At 35.4% G+C, this 27,205-nt stretch overlaps 2 protein-coding genes across 3 annotated transcripts in view; both read right to left on the bottom strand.

Annotated features, from left to right (window-relative positions):
* Positions 1 to 7,984, bottom strand: part of LOC106070798 (uncharacterized) — a 31,326-nt gene extending 23,342 nt beyond the window's left edge. For both annotated transcript variants that reach the window (XR_008775137.1, XM_013230764.2), the window contains exon 1: positions 7,710 to 7,984. Coding sequence is in view for 1 of the 2 variants with exons in the window: in XM_013230764.2 (XP_013086218.2) it covers positions 7,710 to 7,748 (39 nt within the window). In the remaining variant the exon portion in view is untranslated. The remainder of the gene's footprint in view (positions 1 to 7,709) is intronic.
* Positions 7,985 to 12,614: 4,630 nt separating this feature from the next.
* LOC106072448 (uncharacterized) lies at positions 12,615 to 27,205 on the bottom strand. Its single transcript, XM_013232829.2, has 11 exons — positions 27,047 to 27,205; positions 24,720 to 24,747; positions 24,576 to 24,599; positions 24,340 to 24,444; positions 23,556 to 23,725; positions 20,688 to 20,831; positions 19,820 to 20,087; positions 18,134 to 18,341; positions 15,979 to 16,119; positions 13,119 to 13,312; positions 12,615 to 12,878 (listed from the first exon to the last, which is right to left on the bottom strand). The coding sequence occupies exons 1-11, from the start codon at positions 27,074 to 27,076 to the stop codon at positions 12,835 to 12,837; spliced, it is 1,356 nt and encodes a 451-aa protein (XP_013088283.2). The 5' UTR covers positions 27,077 to 27,205; the 3' UTR covers positions 12,615 to 12,834.

Here is a 27,205-nt window from a genome sequence, read left to right as displayed (position 1 = left end):
CGGTTATTAGCGAATATGTTATTTTAATTGTATGCACTATTTCTCTTCCTGTGGACACGCTACGGTCGTCTCGCGTAGCCCTAGGGTGCCCTAAGAAGCAGCTGAAATAATTTGATTAAATTATCAGAACAACTGTATAACAATCAAATATTCCAATTTGATTAGAGTAACACCATTAGTAAAATCACTAAACTTCAGGACAGAAAAATAAAAAAGTAAAGTAGCTATAATACATCAAACACTAACCATAATTTACAAATAGAAAAAAAAAAGGTAATGAAATACTCAGAAAGACACAAAGATAGAGGCACATTTCTTATTCCATATGCTAGGACAAATTTGTGCAAGTGCTCCTTCTTCCCCAGTGCCATTAGAGAATGGAATGTGTTGCCTGAATCAGCCAGGAAAACCAATGACTTAGCAGAGTTTAATTCATTTATTAACATGCACGTGTAGATTGACACATGAAAGGCATTGGACGTAATTATCTTCTTTTTGGAAGTAACGTCAGTAATATATAAGATAAGATAAGAAGATAATACAAATTACTAATTACGGTATCGTATTGAAATTTGGGACAAAAGGGTTATATTGTAGGTATATTAGACTGGGTCGGATTTACCTATAGGTAACACAAGCCATAACTTAGGGCCGCCAAGAAATATTTAGCACTGACATAATATCTGGACTTAAAAAAGGGCCCCATATCTCGATTAGTTTTGGGCTTTTTCAAGCCCAAATACAGCACTCTCTCTTGCTCTCTTTTTTCTCTGTGTGTGTGTGTGTGTGTGTGTGAGAGAGAGAGAGAGAGAGAGAGAGAGAGAGAGAGATGAAAGGCGTATTTACATCTTCACATCTTGAAACAAAAGAAAAAAACGTTTAGCAGAATAGAGCAAAAATAGATATTTATCATAAGTATATAAGTTATATTTCAGAATAAATATAAATAACTAAACAATGGCTGCTTTATGACCCAGAATGCTGACCGCAAATCTAAAGAAGTGTCAACACTGTTTCTTTCTCCCTATGCACAAGAGCGTAGAAGGACATAGAGATATAATGCTATCCAACAGATTCAACCATCGAGTGAATGAAATGTGTACAATAGTAGGGTCTACTGATGTGGATTTAGATCGAGAAGATTGACACCCATTCACAGTGCACTACGCTGGTTAAGCTGAATTCTAGCGCCACAGTGACTGTGGGTGTAGTCTACAAAAACTCATTAAGACTATGCTTTTAAATACCAAGACTGACAACAGATCTTGCAAAACTATTTACCAGAGATACAATATGATCAAGAAGTAACGAGATATTCTATGTTATAGTCTGTGTAACTGGGGCAATGGGTCACTGAAGGAGAAGACTCATGACTAAACAATTGGGGGCTTTAGTCTTTTTTAAGTCCCTTGTAGTAGACAAGTTTCTGATACTTTGATCAAGCAGTCTCAAACTAGTTTGGATTCTGTTTTGATGTGTAGTATTATGAATATAATCTTTCTTTCTTTACATTGCCCTAATATGAATATAATCTTTCTTTCTGTACTGTGCATTATTATGAATATAATCTTTCTTTCTTTACTGTGCATTATTATGAATATAATCTTTCTTTCTGTACAGTGTATTAAAGAATATGACCTTTCTTTCTTTACAGTGTATTAATATGAATATAACCTTTATTTCCTGCAGGATGTCGGGTTCCTTACAGATAGATTTTTAATCTGGCAGGCATCTCCACTTGGGTTTGAATTCTAGCAAACTACACGTTACACTGGAAGGCATAGATTCAAGTTTTGAGAACCGGTTCCATTTCCGTTTCAGGCTTCACAAGGGCTAAGTTCATTAGCCTGACATATATAAGTCCAATACAAAGTTGATAAGTAGAATATAAAGAAGCCAAGTCGAATAGAAACTAATTGCCTGAAGAGGGCTTGAATTTCCTAGATAAATGGCTCGTGTTTACTTGAAAATGAAGACATTTGTTTTTAGGAAGTTATTTTCAAAAGTCACAGTCAAGAAAAAAAAATAGCTCTGCCATATCATTTCATCGGTACTTTCAGGATTTAAGCCTCAGATGTTAAATTTAGTAGTGGAGCGTTTATCGTTAGACCACCACTTCCATTATGGACATTTGATTTCACTTTTACGATATGATCTACATTGTTGAATTACAGCGCATCATGACATTTGACTGCGGGCATTTGACTGCTGACATTTGAAACGGACAGAGGTTCATGGCCACCTTTAAAATACAGACTAAGGTCATATTCAATGACTTTCTATGTTTAGACTATGTCATGTTGGTAGACATATCATCACGTTAACTGTGTCAGTCATTCATCAACATTATCACACTGTTAGGTTGTCCTCATTAAGAATACAGGAATGCGGTCAGTTTAACAACGGTTGGGTAAAGCCTGAAGTCGATCAAAAGAACCAGCTCTTTATGCATCTCCATAACCACACGAGGTAACATATGTTTTATATGAACTCTTGTAATAGATTCATGGCAATACGTTATGATATATTATAAACACAAGAAAATTAAAATAAGTGTATTTAAAGTCAGGAGATGTATTTAAAAAAAATGGATTGAATATAGGCTATGACCGGAGATGTATATGGATTTAATATAGGCTATGACCGGAGATGTATATGGATTGAATATAGGCTATGACCGAGATGTATATGGATTGAATATAGGCTATGACCGAGATGTATATGGATTGAATATAGGCTATGACCGGAGATGTGATGATATATTATTTACACAAGAAAATTAAAATAAGTGTATTTAAAGTCAGGAGATGTATTTAAAAAATGGATTGAATATAGGCTATGACCGGAGATGTAGGCTATATGGATTTAATATAGGCTATGACCGAGATGTATATGGATTGGATATAGGCTATGACCAGAGATGTATATGGATTGAATATAGGCTATGACCAGAGATGTATATGGATTGAATATAGGCTATGACCAGAGATGTATATGGATTGAATATAGGCTATGACCGGAGATGTATATGGATTTAATATAGGCTATGACAGAGATGTATATGGATTGAATATAGGCTATGACCGGAGATGTATATGGATTTAATATAGGCTATGACCGAGATGTATATGGATTGAATGTAGGCTATGACCGGAGATGTATATGGATTTAATATAGGCTATGGCCGAGATGTATATGGATTTAATATAGGCTATGACCGGAAATGTATAAGGATTGAATATAGGCTATGACCGGAGATGTATATGGATTTAATATAGGCTATGACCGAGATGTATATGGATTGAATATAGGCTATGACCGAGATGTATATGGATTGGATATAGGCTATGACCGGAAATGTATATGGATTGAATATAGGCTATGACCGAGATGTATATGGATTGAATATAGGCTATGACCGGAGATGTATATGGATTGGATATAGGCTATGACCGGAAATGTATATGGATTGAATATAGGCTATGACCGGAGATGTATATGGATTGGATATAGGCTATGACCGAGATGTATATGGATTGGATATAGGCTATGACCGGAGATGTATATGGATTGAATATAGGCTATGACCGGAGATGTATATGGATTGGATATAGGCTATGACCGGAGATGTATATGGATTGAATATAGGCTATGACCGAGATGTATATGGATTGGATATAGGCTATGACCGGAAATGTATATGGATTGAATATAGGCTATGACCGAGATGTATATGGATTGAATATAGGCTATGGCCGGAGATGTATATGGATTTAATATAGGCTATGGCCGAGATGTATATGGATTTAATATAGGCTATGACCGGAAATGTATAAGGATTGAATATAGGCTATGACCGGAGATGTATATGGATTTAATATAGGCTATGACCGAGATGTATATGGATTGAATATAGGCTATGACCGAGATGTATATGGATTGGATTTAGGCTATGACCGGAAATGTATATGAATTGAATATAGGCTATGACCGAGATGTATATGGATTGAATATAGGCTATGACCGGAGATGTATATGGATTGGATATAGGCTATGACCGGAAATGTATATGGATTGAATATAGGCTATGACCGGAGATGTATATGGATTGGATATAGGCTATGACCGAGATGTATATGGATTGGATATAGGCTATGACCGTATATGTATATGGATTGAATATAGGCTATGACCGGAGATGTATATGGATTGGATATAGGCTATGACCGGAAATGTATATGGATTGAATATAGGCTATGACCGAGATGTATATGGATTGGATATAGGCTATGACCGGAAATGTATATGGATTGAATATAGGCTATGACCGAGATGTATATGGATTGAATATAGGCTATGACCGGAGATGTATATGGATTGGATATAGGCTATGACCGGAAATGTATATGGATTGAATATAGGCTATGACCGGAGATGTATATGGATTGGATATAGGCTATGACCGGAAATGTATATGGATTGAATATAGGCTATGACCGAGATGTATATGGATTGGATATAGGCTATGACCGAGATGTATATGGATTTAATATAGGCTATGACCGAGATGTATATGGATTGGATATAGGCTATGACCGAGATGTAGTGCTTTTTTGTGACGGTACGCACCGGTACGCATACCGGCACCTATTTCAGTATGGAAAGAAATACTTTTCATGTATTTTATTATTAATTCATTAGTAGTTAAAAGTTAGGCAATCAATCACTGAGTTAATCCTAGAGCGTTTTTTGTTTTTTTGTGCCGTGTTCAGCTCAGAGTAACTATATTTAAGAATTGGTTTTTCTAGAGGAAAAAAATGTGTAGGGTTTAAAATATTTCTCACGCTTGTGGACACAACCCTCGTGGCAGCCCTTGTTATCAGGGACTTCATTGAGGCGAAAGATTTTTTTTTATCACTATCACAAATCTCAATCCTACCAACACTAAATCTACATTAAAGGCACATAAAGGCAGTAGATTCATTGCAAAGGATCCGAGCACTTAATTTAAACTATTTTATCAATGTTAACCGCTTGCTAGAGCCCATTGTACTGAAACGTGAAAAAATAGATAAATGTCTACAATTCTGTTATAATGTTTCGTATCCAGCAAAATTGTCAACAGATTATATAAACAAATAGATCTATTAAAACCTACCATTTAATTTTACAGTCAAGAATATCATTCATTTTCTCAATCGTTGCAGGTTACAAGACGCTTATACATGCCATTCTGAACATTGGCTCAGAGACAGAGTAATGCTAGTCACTAAGCATGCCGCGTGTTGGTAAAATTTGTTTTAACAAACTTAAGACCCTCAAAAAAAAGTTGACCAAGTCTATGAAAGCCTTATAACTTCATCCACCTAGGCTATGTTTACCATATTTACATGAAAAGATCGAAAAGATCTAATCCTTTACTTATAACATTATTATTTCGTTTAATTGATTACAAAACACTCTTGGTGACTGTTTATCTGTTTAGCTTATTTGATATATCGACAATGAAACGCCAATTAAGACCCGCGGGCCGCGGGTAATATATGTCTAGTTAATATATAATGCATTGTCACCTTCAGTGTGGCTTGAAAAGAATTAATGATGTTTTTTGTATTCGAGAATGAATAAGAAAAAGTTGTTATGTAACTTTTTCCTTGAATGTTGATGTCTACTACTTATCAAGAGTCTGTAGATCTGACGGTAAAAGACCACTACTGTACATGATAACATGGCTTAAATTTTAGAGTAAAGAAAAATCTACACATTTTTTTTGTCACTGACGTCATTTCAATGGATAATACAGCCTAAATCTAAATTTTAAAGAGAAACGTTACATAGATCTCTAATAGCCTACAATGGCTAGATTTCCATAGATGAAATGTTTTAAGGAGCAGCACACAACACTAAAACAAAGAGTCTTGTACAGAGCCACAGCCAACATTTTCAAGGCGGACAACCGACATTTTTAAAGGACCATACAATATGCCATTAAGGTTCCAAAAAAAGCTTACATTTTAAGGATCATTGGTCCAAAAGGAATTCATTTTACAGAGCTCCATAGCGGATATTTGAAAGGGCATCATAGTAGATATTTTAATGGACCACAAATCCAAATACCGTCATTTACAAGGTCTCTGCCTATATAATACAGAGCCAAGACCTGAATTTTAAAGGGCCTTGTCCTACATTTAAAATGACTACATTCTACATTTTCGAACAGCCTACATTGGAAAGGACCTCCTAGCCTATATTTAAGAAAACAACATAACATACACATGACATGATTAATTAGTCACTTAACTACACTTCTAAAGGACGTCCGAACCAATTAAAAAACAACAACACCGTAGCAAACACGTAAAAAAAACTGGATTGGATAACAGTTTCACCTGTTAGAATTAATTTTATTTCGTTCTATTGTTCGTTCTTCAACTTCTAAAGTTTATATAAATGAAGATCTAGATATATAGGCCTATAAATAGAATTAACACCGTAGCGAAACATTATTGTATCCTATCAAGTCAGTGAAATGCTAAAATGGATTCGTAAAGACAGAGTCATTAAGATCAAACTTCTTCTACTCATTATCGCTGTAGTTTTTGTGTGAGGCTTATTCAGTTCTGAGTTGCACTAGACGACTCTGTTTGACCTTTCATCTATGGCGAAAAAATAAAATGAATATGTATCCGGTGTAACAAGGGAAGTGCTGATAAGATATATATTTTTAAAGTTCTATCATTTCTGGAACGCTTTGGCAAATGCAGAATCACATTTTTTATGCTCTGCCGTTTGTTACTTTTAAAAAAAAATTTTGTTGGCAGCATTAAGTTTAAGTTTGACTTCGTTTAGTGTATTGTAAAAGTCTCCAATATAAATGGTATATATCAAACTACATGACTACATGTATGTTACATCCTCACTTTCAATGACAAATCACGCTTCTTACAAAATTGTAAGATGTTTATAAGTGTTTCTAGTTATAAGTGTCACACAAAATATCTTTTCAAACGGTGACAGGTGAATGTGCTCTCGTGTCTCGGGTGAGCTGATTATCGAATGTGTTAAATAACAATCACAATGTGGAGTTAAATTTTGTGTTCAATGACGTCAGCTAGTAATTAGATCGGAAATGTGGCTGGATGAGTTGCTACTCTCTCCACAAGTATTCGAACACAAACCTTCGACAAGCCATCTAATCTACAATTTGACCATCACATTTTGATCTTGCTTTATCTTATCTTATCTTATATAATACAGACGTTACTTCAAAAAAGAAGATGATTACGTCCTACGCATCATGCATCTAGTCATGCGTATTAACCAATGACCTAAATTCTGCTAAGTCACTGGTTTTCCTGGCTGGCTCAGGCAACCCATTCCATGCTCTAATAGCACTAGGGAAGAAGGAGCATTTGTACAAAATTTGTCCTAGCATATGAAACGAGGAATGTGTCTTTATCTTTGTGTCTTTCTGAGTATTTTATTAAATTTTGTTTTTGTATTTGAAGATTATGGTTCAGTGTTTTATGTATAATTGCTACTTTAACTTTGAGTCTTCTCTCCTGAAGGCTTTCTAGATTTAGTGATTTTATTAAAGGTGTTACTCTAGTGACACTCTAGTCAAACGATAAGTTCCACTGCTATTCTAATTATTATGTAGGTTCAAGTTAGACCTATGTAATTGACTTAAATGCGTTAAAATCGCTTACCAAGCAGATGAAAGCCTTCAATTGTCTACGTCCCTCCATGGTTAGATTGAAGTGCAGACATGAACCACAAATCGCTGTCACCGCTTAAAACAAAACAAAAGAAAAAAAACCCAGATGGTGTGGCGCCGTGTCATAGCATTCTGGTCTTTACGAATACATTACTGTTACCTGATACTGTGAAGTCACAGTACTCTAGGCAATGTGCTTGGCAAGCTAAACTGTCAGAATTGGAGCCTCACTGTTTTGGTTTTAACGACATTTTTCACTCTATTTAACTGCAGCATTCTTGAAGAGTGTGCACTATATTATACACTGTGATGACAATACACCAACAGACACACACAAAAAAACACACACGCACACCACTTTTCCAGTCAGGCGCAATTAATAACAATGAATAGTTAAAACTAAGATTTACGTTCGATAAAGGGCCATATAATAGGGAGCCTTAATGTTATTATTATATAAACCAAAGAACTTATCCAGTTGATCTGACTATTCAGTACCTAATTTTTTTTCTTCTAGTTTTTTTTTTTCTTTCTACACGCTTGAGTGGTAACATTTTACGAAGTACGCCAGGAAGTCAGACAGCACGATATGTCGCAATACTTTGATTGTTATTTCAAAGAGAGACTCAGTTCTGACCAAATTCCACTGACAGTCCGACAGTCCGGGTGTCAGGTGATAATCACAAATGAGCTAAATTTAGATTTTTTTTCTGTTTCAGCTAATGTGCGAACTCACTGATTGGCTCATTTGTTCATTTTATCAATAAGGGGACAGTTTCCACTGTTTAAAAATATTTTTTAAAAAACTTAATCCCAGATATTCATTGAATTAACGTCTGATGTTGCTAAGACGATGAACGTAACTAAAGGTATCCAGGTGTCCATTTTACAAAGCTTCTATCAACTCACTCTGTCTCTCCCAGGAACACACATTTTGTACACGTCAGTTCTCTCCCATTCTCAGGTCAAGTTGAAACTTTGCACAATTATTCTCGAACAGCACATGAATCAATCCAAAAATTGACCAATTATTTTATCCGCTGTTTGTAATTTATTAATTTTGTTTCATATTGAGACAGTACTAGCTAACGGAAGGAATGCCTGGTGTAGAGAATGAGGTCGTCGCCTAAAAATTTGAATACCAACAATAAGATAACCATAAACCTTCTATTTTCATAAGAACCTGTCTAGCACAGTGGCTAGCGTGTCGGCCTCCATCAAGGAGGTCTGAGCCCTGGAGTTCGAAAAAGTCGAGCAATTTTTTTTAAATTGCTTTTGAAAAGCAAGCACAGAAACCTTCTCCCAAATATCTGCTCCTTCCCAGCGTCCTCCACTGGTCCACGCAAGTGATTGGACCAATGGGCATTGAGCACGCTTAAAGCATGAAGCTAAACAAATACAATTAGTAAAAATATTTCCAATCGCCTACATTTATTAATGTTATTTGAGATCTATTACAAATTATTGACATGATTGAGATAAAATAATTACACGTAATATAGGTTTTGTTTTAAAACAAAGTATTTTTTATATTTTACTTGTAGTGCGAATCTATTCCTCTCTTTCTCGGTGTTCTTGTGTGTCTCAAAATAATATATTTGCGACATACCACCGACTGATCATCAAGAGATCTCTGGAAACGTCGAAGGAATTCGCATTAAATTTGTAGATATTTCGACCTCGTAGATGCTTGTCACGATTCAATTCTTAATGTTCCATTCTTAACGTATTTTCATTTTCTCTTATTATCTTATAAGTTACAGACGTTCCTTCACGATTGAAATAAACAAAAACATTTTATGCAAACAAATTTGATTTTTTTTTATTCAAGAACACGGTATATCTGTATGAAGGCACGCGCGCGTGTGTAGGCAAAACTACTAGAGCATGAGATGTAGTCCGTAGCATTCATTGTAAAGTAGTGTTTTTATAAGGACTAGATCTAGATCAACATATCCTCTAGATAGGACTAGATCTAGATCAACATATCCTCTAGATAGGCCTAGATCTAAATCTTGGCCTAGAATTAAGAATCCAAACATTTGTTGGAGTGAAAATGCAGACATTAAATGTCCTTTTTTTTTGTTTTTTGACGAGCGATGTTTAATACGAAAAGGGGTGGGGTTGTCTTTTTCAAACAAACGGTTCCACGCGAGATGCTTCAATGTTTCATCATTAAAAGATCATATAAAATTCACTGTCCCAAAGACGTGTGGTGGGGGTGGGGTCATTATAATGTGGGCCGTCCAATAATAATTTTTTTTTCCTTTTGAAAAAAAAAACAAACAACAACCGTGTGTGTGGGGTCTAATCTGTGAATCGCTGATCTGCAATAAAAAAAAAAAAGATATTGTGTTTAAAAACAAACACACAATAAAAAACAAAAAAAAACAGGACTTTAAACTTCAAGGTTCAAAATGTGTGTGTTAGTAAGGGTTGAGGCGTTATGATGACATGTAAAAGTTCAAACCAAGCAAAAGTGTTTCAATCTTAAAGGTTCATCGAATCAAGGGACGTTTGACCGTGCAATGGTAAACAAAAACTGATGCAATAGCTGTGACTGAATGTGAGCTCGCAGTCCATTCTATTGAAAGATGTACAAGACTAAAAGTTCTGCCAATATGTGATTGAGGGAGAGAGAAAAGGTTTCATTAAATGATGTCATTTATAGCGAAGGAAGCGCATCAGCTTCTAAATATACCATTGCGAGGACGAAGTTATAGGCAGAAATTGTATTACAGACTTTTGAAGGGGCTTGTAAGGAATACCCTATTTAGAGGTATAGATTATTTTAATATTTAAATTATTTTTAAAAAAAAGAGCCATTTATAAAATGGGTTTAAATAGCAAGCTTAAATATACACAGGGTCTTAATGTACACAATAAATAGGTGTCCCCTTTACATCAACATTACTTTTAAATAATATTTTGAATTTAGAGCTAAAACAAAGTTAATGATGCAAAGATGGAATAAAAGCACTCGAAAATTGTTTTACTGTTAGACCTGCTGCCAACTGAAGTGGTCTGTGATGTATTTTTCAAACTGCAGCAATAAAGCTCTAGTGCAGTCTAGTTGAAGTTTGTAAAATATTGCAAGATAGGTCCAGGCGTTAATGTTGATAGTGATTCAGACCTGGACAAAATAAAATCCAGGCATAAAATAATTTTTAAAATGCAGTGACCTTCAATGTTGTGTAGGTTAAAGTCTGCCTGTAGACACTGGCGGATCCAGAACTTTCGAGTGGGGGGGGGCGATTTTTTTCCAAACCCTAACCCTAACGCCCAGTAAACCCTAACCCTATGCATAAACGTGCGTACAGCACACACACACATATATATTTCATATATATATATATATATATATATATATATATATATATATATATATATATATATATATATATATATATATATATATATATATATATATATATATATGAGAATAAAAAAAGCAGCATTTCTCAACATTCGGCGAAAAACAAAACAACTGGTGCAGCGCTATAAGGTTTCCTAGTGGGGCTCCGGGCGAAGCCCCGACCCCAAAAGCGTTTTCTTGCATTCTTCATTGCAGAAACGCATTCTCCTCACATGTACTGCTCATTATTCATCAATAGAGTTCGGTTTCGCCCCGACGCCAAAAGCGTTTTCTTGCATTCTTCAATGCAGACACGCATTCTCCTGACATCTACAGCTCATTATTTGCTTCACAACTATGACATGCTTTTAGATTGAGTCTTATCTTATATAATACAGACGTTACTTCAAAAAAGAAGATGATTACGTCCTACGCGTCATGCATTTAGTCATGCATATTAACCAATGACGTAAATTCTGCCAAGTCACTGGTTTTCCTGGCTAGCTCAGGCAACCCATTCCATGCTCCAATAGCACTAGGGAAGAAAGAGCATTTGTACAAATTTGTCCTAGCATATGGGATGAGGAATGTGCCATTATTTTTGTGTCTTTCTGAGTATTTTATTAGATTTTGTATTTGAAGATTATGGTTCAGTGTTTTATTTATGATTGCTACTTTACTTTTGAGTCTTCTGTCCTGAAGGGTTTCTAAATTTAGTGATTTTACTAAAGGTGTTACTCTAGTCAAATGTGAATATTCGTTTGTTATGAATCTCACTGATCTATTTTGTGTCTGTTCCAGTTTCTTAATGTTTTCTTGAGGGGTTCCAAAGAGAGGATGCATATTCTATTATTGGCCTAACTAAGGTTCTTGGTATTAAGTGCATTTATACTGAAGCTTGAAGACGGAAAGAGACTCCACTTATTAAGGTCTGGAATAGTTTCTAACAACGTATGCATATAAGTTATCCAGTTATTAGACGGAAACAGTCTACGTTGTTATCAATTAGGACTAGAACACTGCAGACTTGAATGATGCAATAACTCTCGAGCGAATGACACACGAATGCCGATAATTGACTAACATAGACCAGTGACGCACATCCTTCTTCAACAATTCTTCAAGTCAATCTTTTTTGATGAGTTGAAACGTGGTCGGCGTAACAAAAGGTGCACGCCGGTAACGCTTCAAAGACCAGCTTAGGTGCCGTCTTACTATAACTGACTTCGAAGAGAGCACCCTGCAGAAGGAGTCCCCCGAACGAGAAATCTCGAGGATGTTAAACATGGCCGAGGGTTACACATTTCAGACCTAAAGAAAACTCCAGAAGTAGACGACGAAAAGATAACTTAAATGGACCCCCCCCCCCCCCGAGCCTGGATAATGGTTTGGTCTATAATGGAAGTGCCAAATTATGTAGGTCGCAGCTGGGACTGCGTAACCACGTGAAATATTGTACTTCCTCATTAATCTCCAGACATGAAGAATAATTTTGTTATCAATGAAGTATACGGGATTTATAAGACAATTTGACAAACAAAATATATTTTATTGACTTTTATTTTTCTTATCATTGGTGACTACAGGCGTGAATAAAATGTACTACTACAATACAAAACTTGTTAGTTTGTCAAGTATCTCCTCCTTCACTTCAAGTTAATATTGTAAAAACAAAAACAAAAAATGAAATAATTGTTCATTTAAAAAGTTATAAACAAATGAAACAAAATGTTTCATGCTGATATTCTAAGGTCCAATGTGTTTAAACTTCCTCAGGCGTTCCCTCTTCAATTGGTCTAGTGAGAGCTGCAAGGAAACAAACAAACACAAAATTATACAATGGTCCAAATAGTGGTCTTTATTTTTCTAACACACTCTTTTCTTCCACGTCTCATTGCTTAGAGGTGTTTATAAATAAAAACCGCATAGATATCCAACAGAGGGGGGACAGTTGACGCTTCTCTCTCCAAGATTAATTACACCTTTTTCTAAAAAGCTGAACTCGCACAAACAAATGCACTTTGAGAATATCATAGCATGACTCACCTGTACAGGTGCGTTCAATCAGAGATCTGTGGAGCTGGTCCTGGCCTGTGATGCTGCCACTGAATCGGATGTAGTTCTCCCTCCTGAGGATCAGATTTTGAAGGGCTGTGCCGACTCCCCTTCGACTGATGTCCACGACGATAATCTCAACGCCTTGAGCTTCAAAACTTTGCAGCTTACTTCTGATTTGATCACTAAACAAACCAAAACACAAACACAACAATTGACATTTTCCTCATAGAGAGAGAGAGAGTTACATTAAGTAAAAGATATCTATCTATCTATCTATCTATCTATCTATCTATCTATCTATCTATCTATACTATACTATAAAGTAGAAAGTAAGGCGTATGAATGTATGTATGCTGATGTAGTCACAGATATAGTGCATTAGAAACAATAAAAAAAATAATAATGTTATAAGTAAAGCGAATTCATGAATTCATGAATAAAGAAATATTATGAATGGAGCTATAGATAGATAATTGACCTGAATTCATCTTTTTAATGAAAACATTGGCTTGTGTATAGATCTATATTTAGAAGCACCCGATATTAAAAATAGAGTTGCACTAATGTAAAAATGCTTTGGAAAAACAAATTGGAATGTTAATTTGATTAAAATATGAAATGAATGGACTACATTAGTATGTTCATGTGTTAAAGTATAAAACTATCTTTGCGAAGAGAATTTCTATCATCTTAGAGTTGAATTAGAGTTTTAGACCAAGGAATAGAGAGATGTGTAACATTTCGGGTAATGTTTAATGAAAGAATGTACGTTAGGAATTCTAAATTCGCAGATATAAGGAACGAATTTATGTAAAAATGCTTTTGAAACACAAATTTGAAGATTAATTTTATTAAATAATGAAATCAATAGACTATATCTTGTATTTTCATGTATCAAAGTAAAAAACTATATTTGGAAAGTGTAGTTCTTAAAATTAGATCTAGATCTAAATCTTTTCGATCTTTTCTCATGTCAATATGGTAGCATAGTATAGATACAATACTTTATAGAGTTTTATCAAGATTGGTGAAACGGTTTTGATTTCTATGCGGGACATACATACATACATACGCCTAACTTTCTACTTTATAATATAGATTATTTTCTTTAATTGTTTATAATGCACTATAGGTGACTAAATCAGCAATACCCAAGTTAAGACTCGCGGGCAGCGATTAATTTCTGTCTAGTGTATATATATATATATATATATATATATATATATATATATATATATATAGAGAGAGAGAGAGAGAGAGAGAGAGAGAGAATTATAAAAAGTTAGAGAGATAGAGAGAGAGATAAGAGAGACTGAGAGTTTACTACTAATATCCATTGAACTAAATCTTTGTTGACTACTACAATAGTCGGACAGTGAGCAAGTAGTGACGTATTACCAATGTGACTGTGAAACCAAGCTATTATATAGTGCTACTGTAAAATAAATACATACTGCAATGGACAAGAATAGGTAGCCTTGGTATTACAGTGTCAGTGTCTGCCAGACTTTAAATTTTGATGTCAGCGTATGACATGCTAACACAACTTGTAAGTGTTTAGAAAGACGTGTGACATTAATCCTTAGACGTTATTTGTATGTGTGTGTGAGTGTGTTTGTATGTCGTGTAAATAGAAAGCAACAGCTCGCAATGAAGTAGTTCTTTGTTTTTTTTAATTCTGTTGCTGTTCATTATTGTATAGTCTGAGACCAAGCAAAGATGTATTGTTCTTATCGGATTTAAATGACTGGTCGAAGTAAAATGCGTGAGAACGAGAGAAGACGTTGTGGGAAGGGGAGGGGGCAGCTCTTTTCCCTTTCTTGAGAGCAAACATTGTTACAAGAACTTAGGGGAGGGGGGAGTATACAAAGCGGCTAAAACATAAAAAAAGGTTCTGGCCAAAATGAAATATAAACTTTAAGTCCTTTTCATATTTTAGATAAAGGTAGAAAATTATTCTACTATCAGTTGATCTAAACTACATGCCCCCTCTCAGGAACTTAAGAATAAAAATACACACGTTGTTTAGTCACGTGACGGTGTGCTCTTCCAATGAACTTTAAGAAAATGGGACAGGTTAAAAAAGGTTAAGATTTTTTTTTTAAAAGTTTGTCTTGTTCACTGGACACCTCTTGCACCTCTACATTGTCTCGCTTCACCCTCTCTTCACCCAGTCCTGTAGATGTATAAAGTGTAACTGCTACTAGATAAGTCATTACACTGAGAGCAGGGGAAGTAATCCTGTTTAATGTTTTTTTCCCAACGTTGACACTTAACTGATTTTCTTTTTTTCACTCTTTAATTACTATATTTACTTACATTGGCGTAGCCGGTGGGGATGCGGGGCTCGGGGTTCAACCCCTAAAGTAAAAATCCCTCCCTACATTAAAAAAGTGAAGTAATCGGCAGATTTGATATTTGACCTGCAGTTTTTTAGTTACAAGAATAATAGAATTGTTGCTCTGAAGACTTCTCAGAAAATGCATGTTTGAAGTTCGGAATGCATGATAAAAACTCTGGGTGCTGGAGGATTCCTTAACTGAATACGGAGAAGAACCTATTGTAAGTCCAATAACTCCAGGAAGAGTTTATTTCGGATATCTCTAGTTATTTGAACGAACTGGCTGTTATGAACATTCATTTCGAAAATAAAGAACAATAAAAATATGTATGTGTTCGTGTGAAGGAAATTTTTTTAACCTCCTCTCCCCGAGAAAAAATGAGTAGGTACGCCTATGCTTACTTATCTGCTCACCTTTAAAAACAAATCTATGGCGTACATAGTAAAATCCCGTTAAGCATGCCTTAATGATAGAATCTCTATAAATCAAAGTAATGAGTTACTTGCCTGTTGAATCGCAAGCTGTCGTCATCTAAAAATAGAACGACTACTTGATTGTTATCCCCAAAGTCCTGACGGTTGGTGATGGTGGCGCTTTCAGCACGAGTTAGCAGCTCCGACAATGGCGAATTGCTTCCTGCTGAGTATCTGAGAAGAACAAACAATTTATTATTATTGCAACCTTTGTTATTATTTCATTTTTACAAATAGTTAGATCCAGACGACGTCTACATCTAAAAAAAAAGAGACTTCATGAATTGTTTTCATCTTCAAACATAGTTTTAAAAACAACAATGGTTAGATTGAAAACAAAGGAACACTTTTTGCAATCTAGATTCCATTATTGTCATATCTATTCACAGGACAGCTGACAACCGTCGCAATACAATTTTTTGAAATTATTTAAACATATTAAACACCCATTTTTGTTTGTACAAGTTAACAATATATTACAAGGTCTTCGGTGCTCGCAAAGAGCTTCCATAAGGGATCAGTGCCAGGCAAAAGAAGAAGAGGCAGACAGAGAAAGCGATGGAAAGAGGTTATATTCAAGGCAAAAGTCAGAGATGAATGGAGAAAGACGGTGGACAAATCTTGTGTGGTGCCCAAACAGACTAAGGGATGGGTGAAGGTGAACATATGTTCCGGTACTTCACCTGGCTGAACAAAGTGCCGTATATCCTAACAGGCTCTATCCCAGTTTCAGAGCCGACAGAGGGTTGGGGATTGTAATGACACGCTTGTGAAACTTCGTATGACCTCATTACATTCAGGTCAGGCTCATTGTATAATCTGCTGCTTCGTTAACACACACAGAGTGTTTAGTGAGATGTTCAGTACCATCAGTGATATACAAGCTACTAAACGAAGACTTCAGTTTGAAATATTACATTTAAAATAAACTATAAGAAATCGATGAAAAAACAAAAACAAACTTATCTAAAGAGAAGAACGCCACACTTACAACTATATGTCTCAATAATGTAGAGTTATTTCCCTTATTCGATATATATCAAACAAAATAATTTAATTACCGGTACCAACGATTAATTGACAAATTGTTTAATTTTTTAAATTGATCCATGCATTGCTACTATGAAAGGTACAATAAATATATGTTTAAAGTTTCAACATGATCTGAGAACTGGTGTGGGAGAAATAACGTGTACAGTTATCTAGTAGGACAAAACTCTACATAAATACTGAAATATTTATTCTCCTTGTTGGTATTAAACAAAAAAATTAACTATCAGTAATTAATTGGCTAATTCGTTCATTTTTTGTTTTGTCCACGTCAATGAATAATTGTGCAAAGACTTGATCCGAAAATGTGGGAGAAATAACGTGTATAAACATTTTACCAGACAGAGTGAGTCGATAGAAGCTTGGTAATAACAAGTATCTGATACTATCGTGAATGTTCAAAATTGACTATCATTATTAAATAGCTTCTCGTATGATCCCCATTGTCACTTTACAGTCTTTCATTTAGTTGTCTCTCGGTACAGTCTCCTAACATCATCATTGGTCACTTTACAGTCTTTCATTTAGTTGTCTCTCGGTAGTCTCCTAACATCATCATTGGTCACTTTACAGTCTTTCATTTAGTTGTCTCTCGGTACAGTCTCCTAACATCATCATTGGTCACTTTACAGTCTTTCATTTAGTTGTCTCTCGGTACAGTCTCCTAACATCATCATTGGTCACTTTACAGTCTTTCATTTCGTTGTCTCTCGGTACAGTCTCCTAACATCATCATTGGTCACTTTACAGTCTTTCATTTAGTTGTCTCTCGGTACAGTCTCCTAACATCATCATTGGTCACTTTACAGTCTTTCATTTAGTTGTCTCTCGGTACAGTCTCCTAACATCATCATTGGTCACTTTACAGTCTTTCATTTAGTTGTCTCTCGGTACAGTCTCGTATGATCCTCATTGGTCAATTTGTAATTAAAAGTCATAGTGTCTGGTCAGTATGAACTCTAATGTATTTCAAGTACGAAGCAGAAAGAGCCAATAAAGAAGTGAATACAAATGTTCCTAATTCCTAACTAAATTCTAATGTCGATACTTTGCGCAATAAATGCACGCTCTATATTGGAATGTAACAGTGCACACCAGCAATTTAGTTTTTGATGACTGCTTCAATACTAACACTTACCTAGAGCAATATTGCTCGGGTGAAGCGAAGAAAGCATTCTCTGCAGTTGGTGTGTCGCAGTTGTCCAGAATGTAGCTGACATGGATATTGCTGCTGTCGCCGCTGGTTCGCGCCACAAAGTTGTTGCTGAGTTGGTAGGCGTTGTCCAAGACTCGACCAGTGGCCACGTAAAAAATGCTTCCATAATTTAAGTTTGACACTCGGCAGTCTATAGAAATTTTACAAGACATTTTAATCACTATTTCTAACTTACGTGACACAATAAAAAGCATTATGTTTTTCAATGTATATGACCCAGCACATACACACACACACACAAATAAAATGAAAAAAAAATCTATTTACACCGGTCAGTAAAGTCGTTTTAAAATCTAGATTTACATAAAATCAAACCACAACAAAATACAAGTTAGTAAATCTACCATGGTGCCTCATTTCGTCGGATGCCCGATTACAACGCAAGATTGAAGAAATCTCATGGAACCTCAAACTGGGGAGCAGGGCCGGATCTAGACTTGAAGAGGCCCTAAACTATTCGAGTTAGTGGGCCCTTTATATGCCCACATATTATAAGTCAGTACTAAAGATGATTTTCGGATATTTAGAGGACTTAAGGTAACTTATATACAATAAAAGAATTATAATAATAGTGAAATAAATATTTTTTCTTATACAATTCTTTTAAAAACTATTAGGCCTACTACAGTCGATCGCTGCGCCACCACCAAGATTTAGAGAATGACCAGCACATGGAATAACTTGAGCATAATGTTGATATACATGATTAGCCTTGACGTTTGATCTCTTAATTAGCCATAATTCTGATAAATTTTATCGCAGATTGTTTTAGACAGACAAGATATGAAACTTGACCCTATAGTCTATACCCCTTTTTTTTTTACAATACCTCTATTCAAGTCAGAACTTCATGGAACCTAGATCCAAGAATCTGGACGCTGATCTCAGAAACGCTTCTAACGATTTTCCTAGAAATTTAACAGTTGATGTATATCGCTAAAAAAAAAAAAAGAGAATGACTAGCTCGTTGGGAAAACTCTAGTTTGAACGTTATAACTTTTTGAAAGTAAAAAATAAATGTTCTTAAGTTCTAAATCAGAAATGTAGGTCTTGTGTTAGATCTAGATGTCCGTAGAATGAACCTACCACTAACAAATCGCCTTCCGAGTCAGATGTTTTAGAAGCAGACGGTGTGACAGGTTCAATATCCGAGTTGAACCAAAAATGTGTTTAATTATTTTTTTAAAAATTATTTTATTATATTTGAAGTTAAATTATAAAAGGTATTGTCTTTAAAACAATATTTTTAAAATGTTTTTCTTGTTTTTATTTGGTTTGCTAGGAAAGGAGCAAATTTTGTGACAAGTTCGAGTACTCCAAAGACATTGGCACTGTGAGGAGAACCAAAGGTTTCTTCATCTTGACATTATTATACAGAGTGTACTGTTATTTTGACTTACAGATTTAGAAAAAAAAGTTTTTTTTTTTTTTAATTTAGTTGAAATACAACGCAGACAAATTATTCCATGAAACCATTAACCTTGTTAATTATAGAGAGCTTTTTTACATAACTTCACGTTTGTACATCTTGGAAATGTTTTCTACGTAGATCAACAAACATTTTGATTGGACTTCAATCATCTACATTCTTTGTGAACGTCCACTTACTTCCGACCAAAAGAGGAGGCAATGAGCAGGCCCTACTGGGCAGTGTTGCCTTGACCACTTCAAGATTCAAGAAGTTGGTCAAGTTGTAGATGAAGTTGCTGTCGGGGTCACTGGCGATAGATTGCCACTCGGCGGGCTCCTGGTATTGACCCACGCCAATGACAAAGAGGTAGAAGCCTTGCTCGCGGGCCAGCTCAGCCTCCCTGGCTGTCTGTCCAGGGCTCCTTGACCCACCGTCTGTAATGACCACAATGACCTTCGTGATATCCTGTGAGAGAAAAACACATTGAATTACTCGAGAAATCAGACCTAAGTGGTACACATGTATGTACACATTTCTTTCAGTGTATTTTTAGGTTTTCGCAATACAAAATTTGGCAGATTTGTTACAAGTGAATTTTTGTTTTGTTTTGTTCTGTATTTCTGTAAAGTAATAAATAACTTCAGTTATTTTTCCTAAAGGCCAATGTAGATCAAATACTATTTTGTTATGTACTTCATAATGAACTTTGTACAAACACCAACTTGAAAAACACTTTTGATAAATAAGATAAATTAAAGTGAGACAGTAGTGTGACACTAAAGAGACATTGACACTTGAAGGAGGCATGGGGTAGGCTGAAGAGTCCCGTATTTGCTACTGAACTGATGCTCGTCCATCATGGCTATGTATCCATGGTTACTTCTTAGCTTCATAGTTACGCTCTGCCTAGGGCGGCTATTCTGCGGTAAAATGTTTTTGTTGTCATGTTGACATCACCTTTTTTGTTTATACCTAATCATAAAAACAGGTCAAGTTGACCTCTAATGCTCAATGTATTTGTAAAGAAACATTTACATTTTCTTTTGTTACAGAAACTCAACTCACCTGTCTGAAGTCTCTATTTTCTCGGACATATCGAATGGCCAGGTCAGTGTTTGTGATACCAGTTCTGTAAGGTAAGATGTCTTCTTTAATGTTGAGCAGCAGATCACCCTTGTTTGTGTATCGGTTCAACTCAATTGGTCTTTCCTGTTACAAACACAAAGAGGAAAGATGCATTATTTACTCGTTTACAAGATTGCTGGGAAAATTTTTTTTTTTACTTTAAGACAAATCGAAGAATTCAAAATAAACTGTATGTAGTTGCGATTACTGTTATTCTCGTGGCCTAAGTGTTGAGGATTTTATATTTATGATTGTGTTTACAATACAATGCTTATATATCCTTTCAGTATATTTATATTTAATGGCACAAACAGAATCGCTTGCCTGTGAACTATAAAATGACTCTGACAATACATTGAAGAAACTCCTATACTTCTTTCTTTCTTCTTTTAACTCCTTCAAATGACTTGAAAACAATAATTCACAGCACTGACATATATTGTTACACAACCGCTGAAGTCATGAACTCACAACCTAATAACACTTAATTTATACCTTTTTAAACTTTTCTAGAATCCCAGAAACTTCTGTTCTAACTATTTCTATCAGCTATGACCTTCTAGAAACTGACATATGCAACTTTTTTCCTGAACTCTTTCTCTCATTGGTTAATTATAATTAGACACATACAAATAATTGTATTTACTCCTGTGACTTTCTTGGACCTAACCCCGTTTCTAGAAAAAATTGAATGAGGTCACAGTATTGAATCCTGAAATAAGTTACGAAAGTTACTGACTTAAAAAAAAAACTTTTTGTTGCAATTTATTTATTCATATATTATGGAGGCCTGATTACTACAGAATTGAAATCCCAATAATGTAAACTAGACTTACTCAACGTTTAACTGGTTTTGATATCCACTACTGCTTAACTAATTTTAAAGTTGCACAAAATAAGGTGAATTCTCTGTTATACACCTTTTAGAAATCATTAACGATTTATTTAAATCGATTTCCGTCATCAAGTGACTGACTCTTCCACATGATATTGCATCTCAGGTGATCATTAATGGCCAACCACTGGAAATTGTTGACCATTTTTTGTTATCTGAGCTCCATCATCTCCAGCTAGATAAAGACATCAACAACCAGATAGCCAAGGCAATGGGAACAGTGCCACGGCTGAAGAAAAGAGTGTGGGACAATACCTTGCTGACTAACAATACCAAAGTCTTTGTCTACTGGACCTGTGTGATGAGCACTCTGCTATACAATAATGAAAAATGGTCAACCTACACTTAACAGGAAAAAAAACAAACTGAATATCTTCCACCTCCTATGGTTAAGGCGGATTTTTAAAATAAAGTGGCAAGATAAACTAACTAATGTGGAAGTGTTGTGAAGAGCTGGATGCCAGGACATCCGCGCAGTTATCAGCCTTGGCTAACTTGGACATGTTTACAGAATGCCACAAGATCGACTCCCACAAGACATTCTGTATTGTAATGTAACAGAGGGCTGCTTTTAAGGTATACCAATGTATGCTAACGCGACAAGAAGCTCTTTAAAATCGACACTAACAGTTTGGAAAAAGAGGCACAGGATAGATCCACATGAAGAGCAAGCATAAAGAAGGGCCCTGGATTGCATATGGTATACACACCAGAAGTAGAAAGAAGGGTGAAAGTGCAACGGCGCCTGGTGATTACAGATGCCCAGCCCTGTGACCGCAGCTGTGTATCAAGGATTGGCTTCTTTAGCCACACCAGAAGCTACAAAGGAATAGGTCTGTATCCAGAGACGTAACACGCCACAGAGTCATCCTTCGGTACAGACTTCTGCTTGATAGTTGTTTTGGTCTTTTTTAAAACATCTCTTCCAGTCTTCCTCTTTTCATTTTGATATTTATATCGCCTCAATATTTCTAGCATATTTCTTTATCTTCCCTTTCTTTTTTCTTTCTTACTGTATTTTGTTGTTTAAAGAACTTATCTTTAAAAATATAAAGTAAGGACAGACTACTATGCCAAACATCAAATCCTCTAATTGAAGAGATTCGAAAAGGCAAAAAAAAAAAATCTTCCTATTAGACATAAGTAGCTCTAAGGAAGAAGAAGAGACACATAAGTAGCTCTAACGAAGTAGAAGAGACACATAAGTAGCTCTAGGGAAGTAGAAGAGACACATAAGTAGCTCTAGGGAAGTAGAAGAGACACATAAGTAGCTCTAGGGAAGTAGAAGAGACACATAAGTAGCTCTAGGGAAGTAGAAGAGACACATAAGTAGCTCTAAGGAAGTAGAAGAGACACATAAGTAGCTCTAGGGAAGTAGAAGAGACACATAAGTAGCTCTAACGAAGTAGAAGAGACACATAAGTAGCTCTAGGGAAGTAGAAGAGACACATAAGTAGCTCTAGGGAAGTAGAAGAGACACATTAGTAGCTCTAGGGAAGTAGAAGAGACACATAAGTAGCTCTAGGGAAGTAGAAGAGACACATAAGTAGCTCTAAGGAAGTAGAAAAGACACATAAGTAGCTCTAGGGAAGTAGAAGAGATACATTAGTAGCTCTAGGGAAGTAGAAGAGACACATAAGTAGCTCTAGGGAAGTAGAAGAGACACATAAGTAGCTCTAGGGAAGTAGAAGAGACACATAAGTAGCTCTAGGGAAGTAGAAGAGACACATAAGTAGCTCTAGGGAAGTAGAAGAGACACATAAGTAGCTCTAGGGAAGTAGAAGAGACACATAAGTAGCTCTAAGGAAGTAGAAGAGACACATAAGTAGCTCTAGGGAAGTAGAAGAGACACATAAGTAGCTCTAGGGAAGTAGAAGAGACATTTATATGAGTTAAACGACTATACTTCTTACATTCACTTGGTCACTGAAGGTCAAAAGTCCAACCCTGGTTGAGCTTGGGTTGATATCCAGTCTGGCTACCACGTCACGAGCAAATTGAAGCTGTCGTCTGTAGTCCAAGACATAAATTGAGGTGGAGGAGTCGAGGACAAAGTAAATGTCCATTTTCTTGTTCAGGCAGCCTGGACCAGTGAAATCATTTTCAAATTACAAGTTCAACGACCAAGTTACAAAGGACGAATTTTTTTTTGTTTTTAAATAAGAAAAATACGAAGTTGCCAATATAAAAAAATAAATAAATAAATATGTAGATAAGTTAAAAAAAAACAACAACAGCTAAATTTTAGGTTGAGTTTAAAAAATACTAATCATTTAGATTAGAAAAAATGAAACGTATGGTGTAAATGAGTTAGAAACCGAACTTGTAGATGAGTTTTTAAAACAAATGTCTTGACATTTAGAGCTTTAAAAGTTGTATTTCATGTGTTTAAGGTTAGGGTTTGGTTGTAGCGTAGTATGTTGAGTAAGACTATTCCTCAAGAGCCGTCTACGAGTTTGCGTGTAGCATAAACTCCTTTTATTTAAACCATGTTTTCTCACCTTTATTCACTCAAAACACCTACTATTTAAAAATTTCATTTACATATCGATTGCAAGATAGTTCATATTATAGTCTTTTAATGTTTTTAAATGATCTCTTGATTTTCTTGTATTTAAAAAAAACAAAACAAAAAAAAAAAACCAGCAAACTCGCCAAGGCTAAGCACAATATCTAGATTCTTAAAAAAATTATCACCTTCAATTGTTTGGTCTCGCTCTGGTTGTGGTGGTCTTTCTACTAGTGGTCTCACTTGTGGTGGGTCTCTCTCGGCAGTAGGTCTAAATTGGTCATAGTCTGGATCTGGGATAAATTAAAACAAAAAAATTAAATTGAAAGAAACAAAATTTCTTCCGTTTTTTTAATTAATGTTATATGCAGAGCTATGACAGAGCAGTGTAGGCCCTATATGTAAATAGATAACCAGCACTGACCTGCATAATTGTACTCGAACGATTCTGAAATGAAAATAAAATACCCAATTTAGTCTAGATGTACATGGACAAATTAATTGTATTTAATACACCGGTAATGTAAAACAACCTTGAACTAAATGTCTACAATCAACAAATACTTACGACCAAATGCTCGACCCAGCAGCACAACCTGCGTATAAAAAATATTTTTTAAAAATAAGTTTAAAAAAAGGTCAGGAAACATGAAACAAAACAAATAAAATAACTATATCAATAAACATAGAAAGAGAAAGACAAAAAGAAAGTGTTTCCGAAGACGTTCTTGAAAAGAGTATAGTTGTTTTCTCTCTACACATAACAGTGAACTCTGGAGTCTTGAAATACCTCAAAAATGTGTCATGAAAAGAAATGTAGATTTTGTAGCTGCTTCTGACATTCTTTTGTTTTTTACAATAATATTTTCCATTTAAAGTTTCAGCACTTTTTATTCCACTATTTTAGTTCATATCTTTATTTAATGTACTCATCGGAAAAGATTTAATAATGCTTCCGGGAATGCAAAGGACACTTGCTCTTGGTATTATGAATCATTAATCCGCATTAAGTTGCCTGCACATGAAAGTATGCTAACATATTTTTTCTAAACAGAATTTTGAGAATGTTTGTCTTACAACACTGAGACAGGTTTGCAGAAAGTAATGTCTGAGGTTTCAAGGAACTAATGTTTTATATTTCAGGGAACTAATGTCTGAGGTTTCATGGCAGTAATCTCTGTGGTTTCACGGGAGTAATCTCGAGGTTCAAGAAAGTGATCTCCGAGTTTCAAGGAAGTAATATCCGAGGTTTTAGGAAAGTAATCTCCGATGATTTATGGGAGTAATCTCCGAGGTTTTAAGTAAGTACTCTTGAAGCTTGGCCAGGTAAACTTTGTCTTACAGATTGACACATTCTCTCATGAGCATGTTCCGGTGTTACCCCAAATTTAGTTTCTTTTCGTTATAGAGACTACTATTTATTTCCAGTATCTATTTAAATAACTTCTAAAGTATTTACATACTTCATAAGTTATATTTGCAGTATATAAACTGCCAGCTGCAGGTCATTATCAAAAGCTGTCCTTACATTATGCCATAATTAATAACTAGACTCACTTTCAAAATATACACAATATAAAATAAATGGACGCCCTTTTTTTACTATGTATGAAGTGGCAGTGGCGTAGCTAGCAGTGTGCGGGTGGTGCGGGCCGCACAGGGCATCAAGTGATGAGGGGCATCAAGCCTACGCCTGACATGTCAAGGCTGGATTAAAAGTCCTAAATTAGTGCAATATTGGCTGCATGAAAAAAAAAAACAGGCAAAAGCCACGAAGATTCTGTAGAAACACACATATAAGAGCTACGGGTTAAATTTTATTTTTTTTTTCATTCAAATACGCATTTCTTTTGGAGAAAAATAAGGACTTTTTTGTTTGGGGGGGGGGGGCATCATGAGGACCGACCGCACCAGGCATCAAATACCTTAGCTACGCCACTGTGAAGTGCATTTTATCATTTTGATATCTGCCCTGAACTGCTACGACAGGCATATTAACACTGCTGCTATAACAAAAAAAGGGGTTTGTAATTCTGCAATTTATATGAGCTAGAGTAGCTGGTTTATTTTAAAAAATGCTTCGTAATGTCACAAGATCCGAGGAAATGAAAATAATAAAAATAATACAAAAAAAAAAAAAAAAAAAAGAGCAAAATAACAACAAAAAAAAAGTAACTTCTGTGAGCGACCTTGTCACGTCTTTGCAAATGCAAATGGTCACGTGACTTCAATCAATGAGTACTCAATATACGTCTTGCTAGTGATTAGTGGATTAATTACAATGGCCGGATAAGGAGGTCTGGAGGCTTTGGGTCAGCGAATCATCTCTATTGTGGTGGCCCCTCTTGAGGAGAGCTCTAGCCCCACAGCCCTCCTGCAAATCCGGCCCTGTTAATTACCTTCCAAGACTGTTCTTTCACCATATTATAGATCATAATAACCTACATTTCAGTCTCTGGCTGAAACCAATCCATGCAGTACCCCAAATGTTAATGTACTTTTATTATCTCCAAATTAAAGTCCAGATTCAAGAAATAGGAAAGGTGAGGAAAAAAAAATAAAAATAAAGAATTAGAATATTTAATTTTTCCTCTGTTACCTTGAACATTGAACAGAAATGGATAGCACGTGATAGCTGTACAATATAGAAAGACGAAGGTGCAGTTATATATAAAAAAAGAAAAACGTTTACAGAACATTGTGGTTTGTTTTGTAAATCTTAATATTGTACTGTTTTTAAGGAATACTGATGCAAATGAATCCTTGCATTTTAATATGACTAATCAAAGCTATTGTAAAGTAGAAATAAAACGTATCTAGACTATTATATAAATTGAATTATGCACAAGCTTGTACTAGCACTGTAGCTGATGAACAAAAACCCTCACAACTTACGGAGATAACAAAGAGAATAGATGAAGCCATGACTGGTGTTCTATCAGATGGTCAGAAACTCTGGACTTGCTGTCACAAGCTATCTGAACAACTGGACACTGAACTGTGGTAGAGCCTGGGTTTTGAGCGCTTGTCTTAAGTAGGGTCACGTGAGCAGGG

The sequence above is a fragment of the Biomphalaria glabrata genome, chromosome 1 (genome assembly GCF_947242115.1).
Source record: "Biomphalaria glabrata chromosome 1, xgBioGlab47.1, whole genome shotgun sequence".
NCBI lineage: Eukaryota > Metazoa > Mollusca > Gastropoda > Planorbidae > Biomphalaria > Biomphalaria glabrata.
This window is presented reverse-complemented; position numbering and strand designations above follow the sequence as displayed.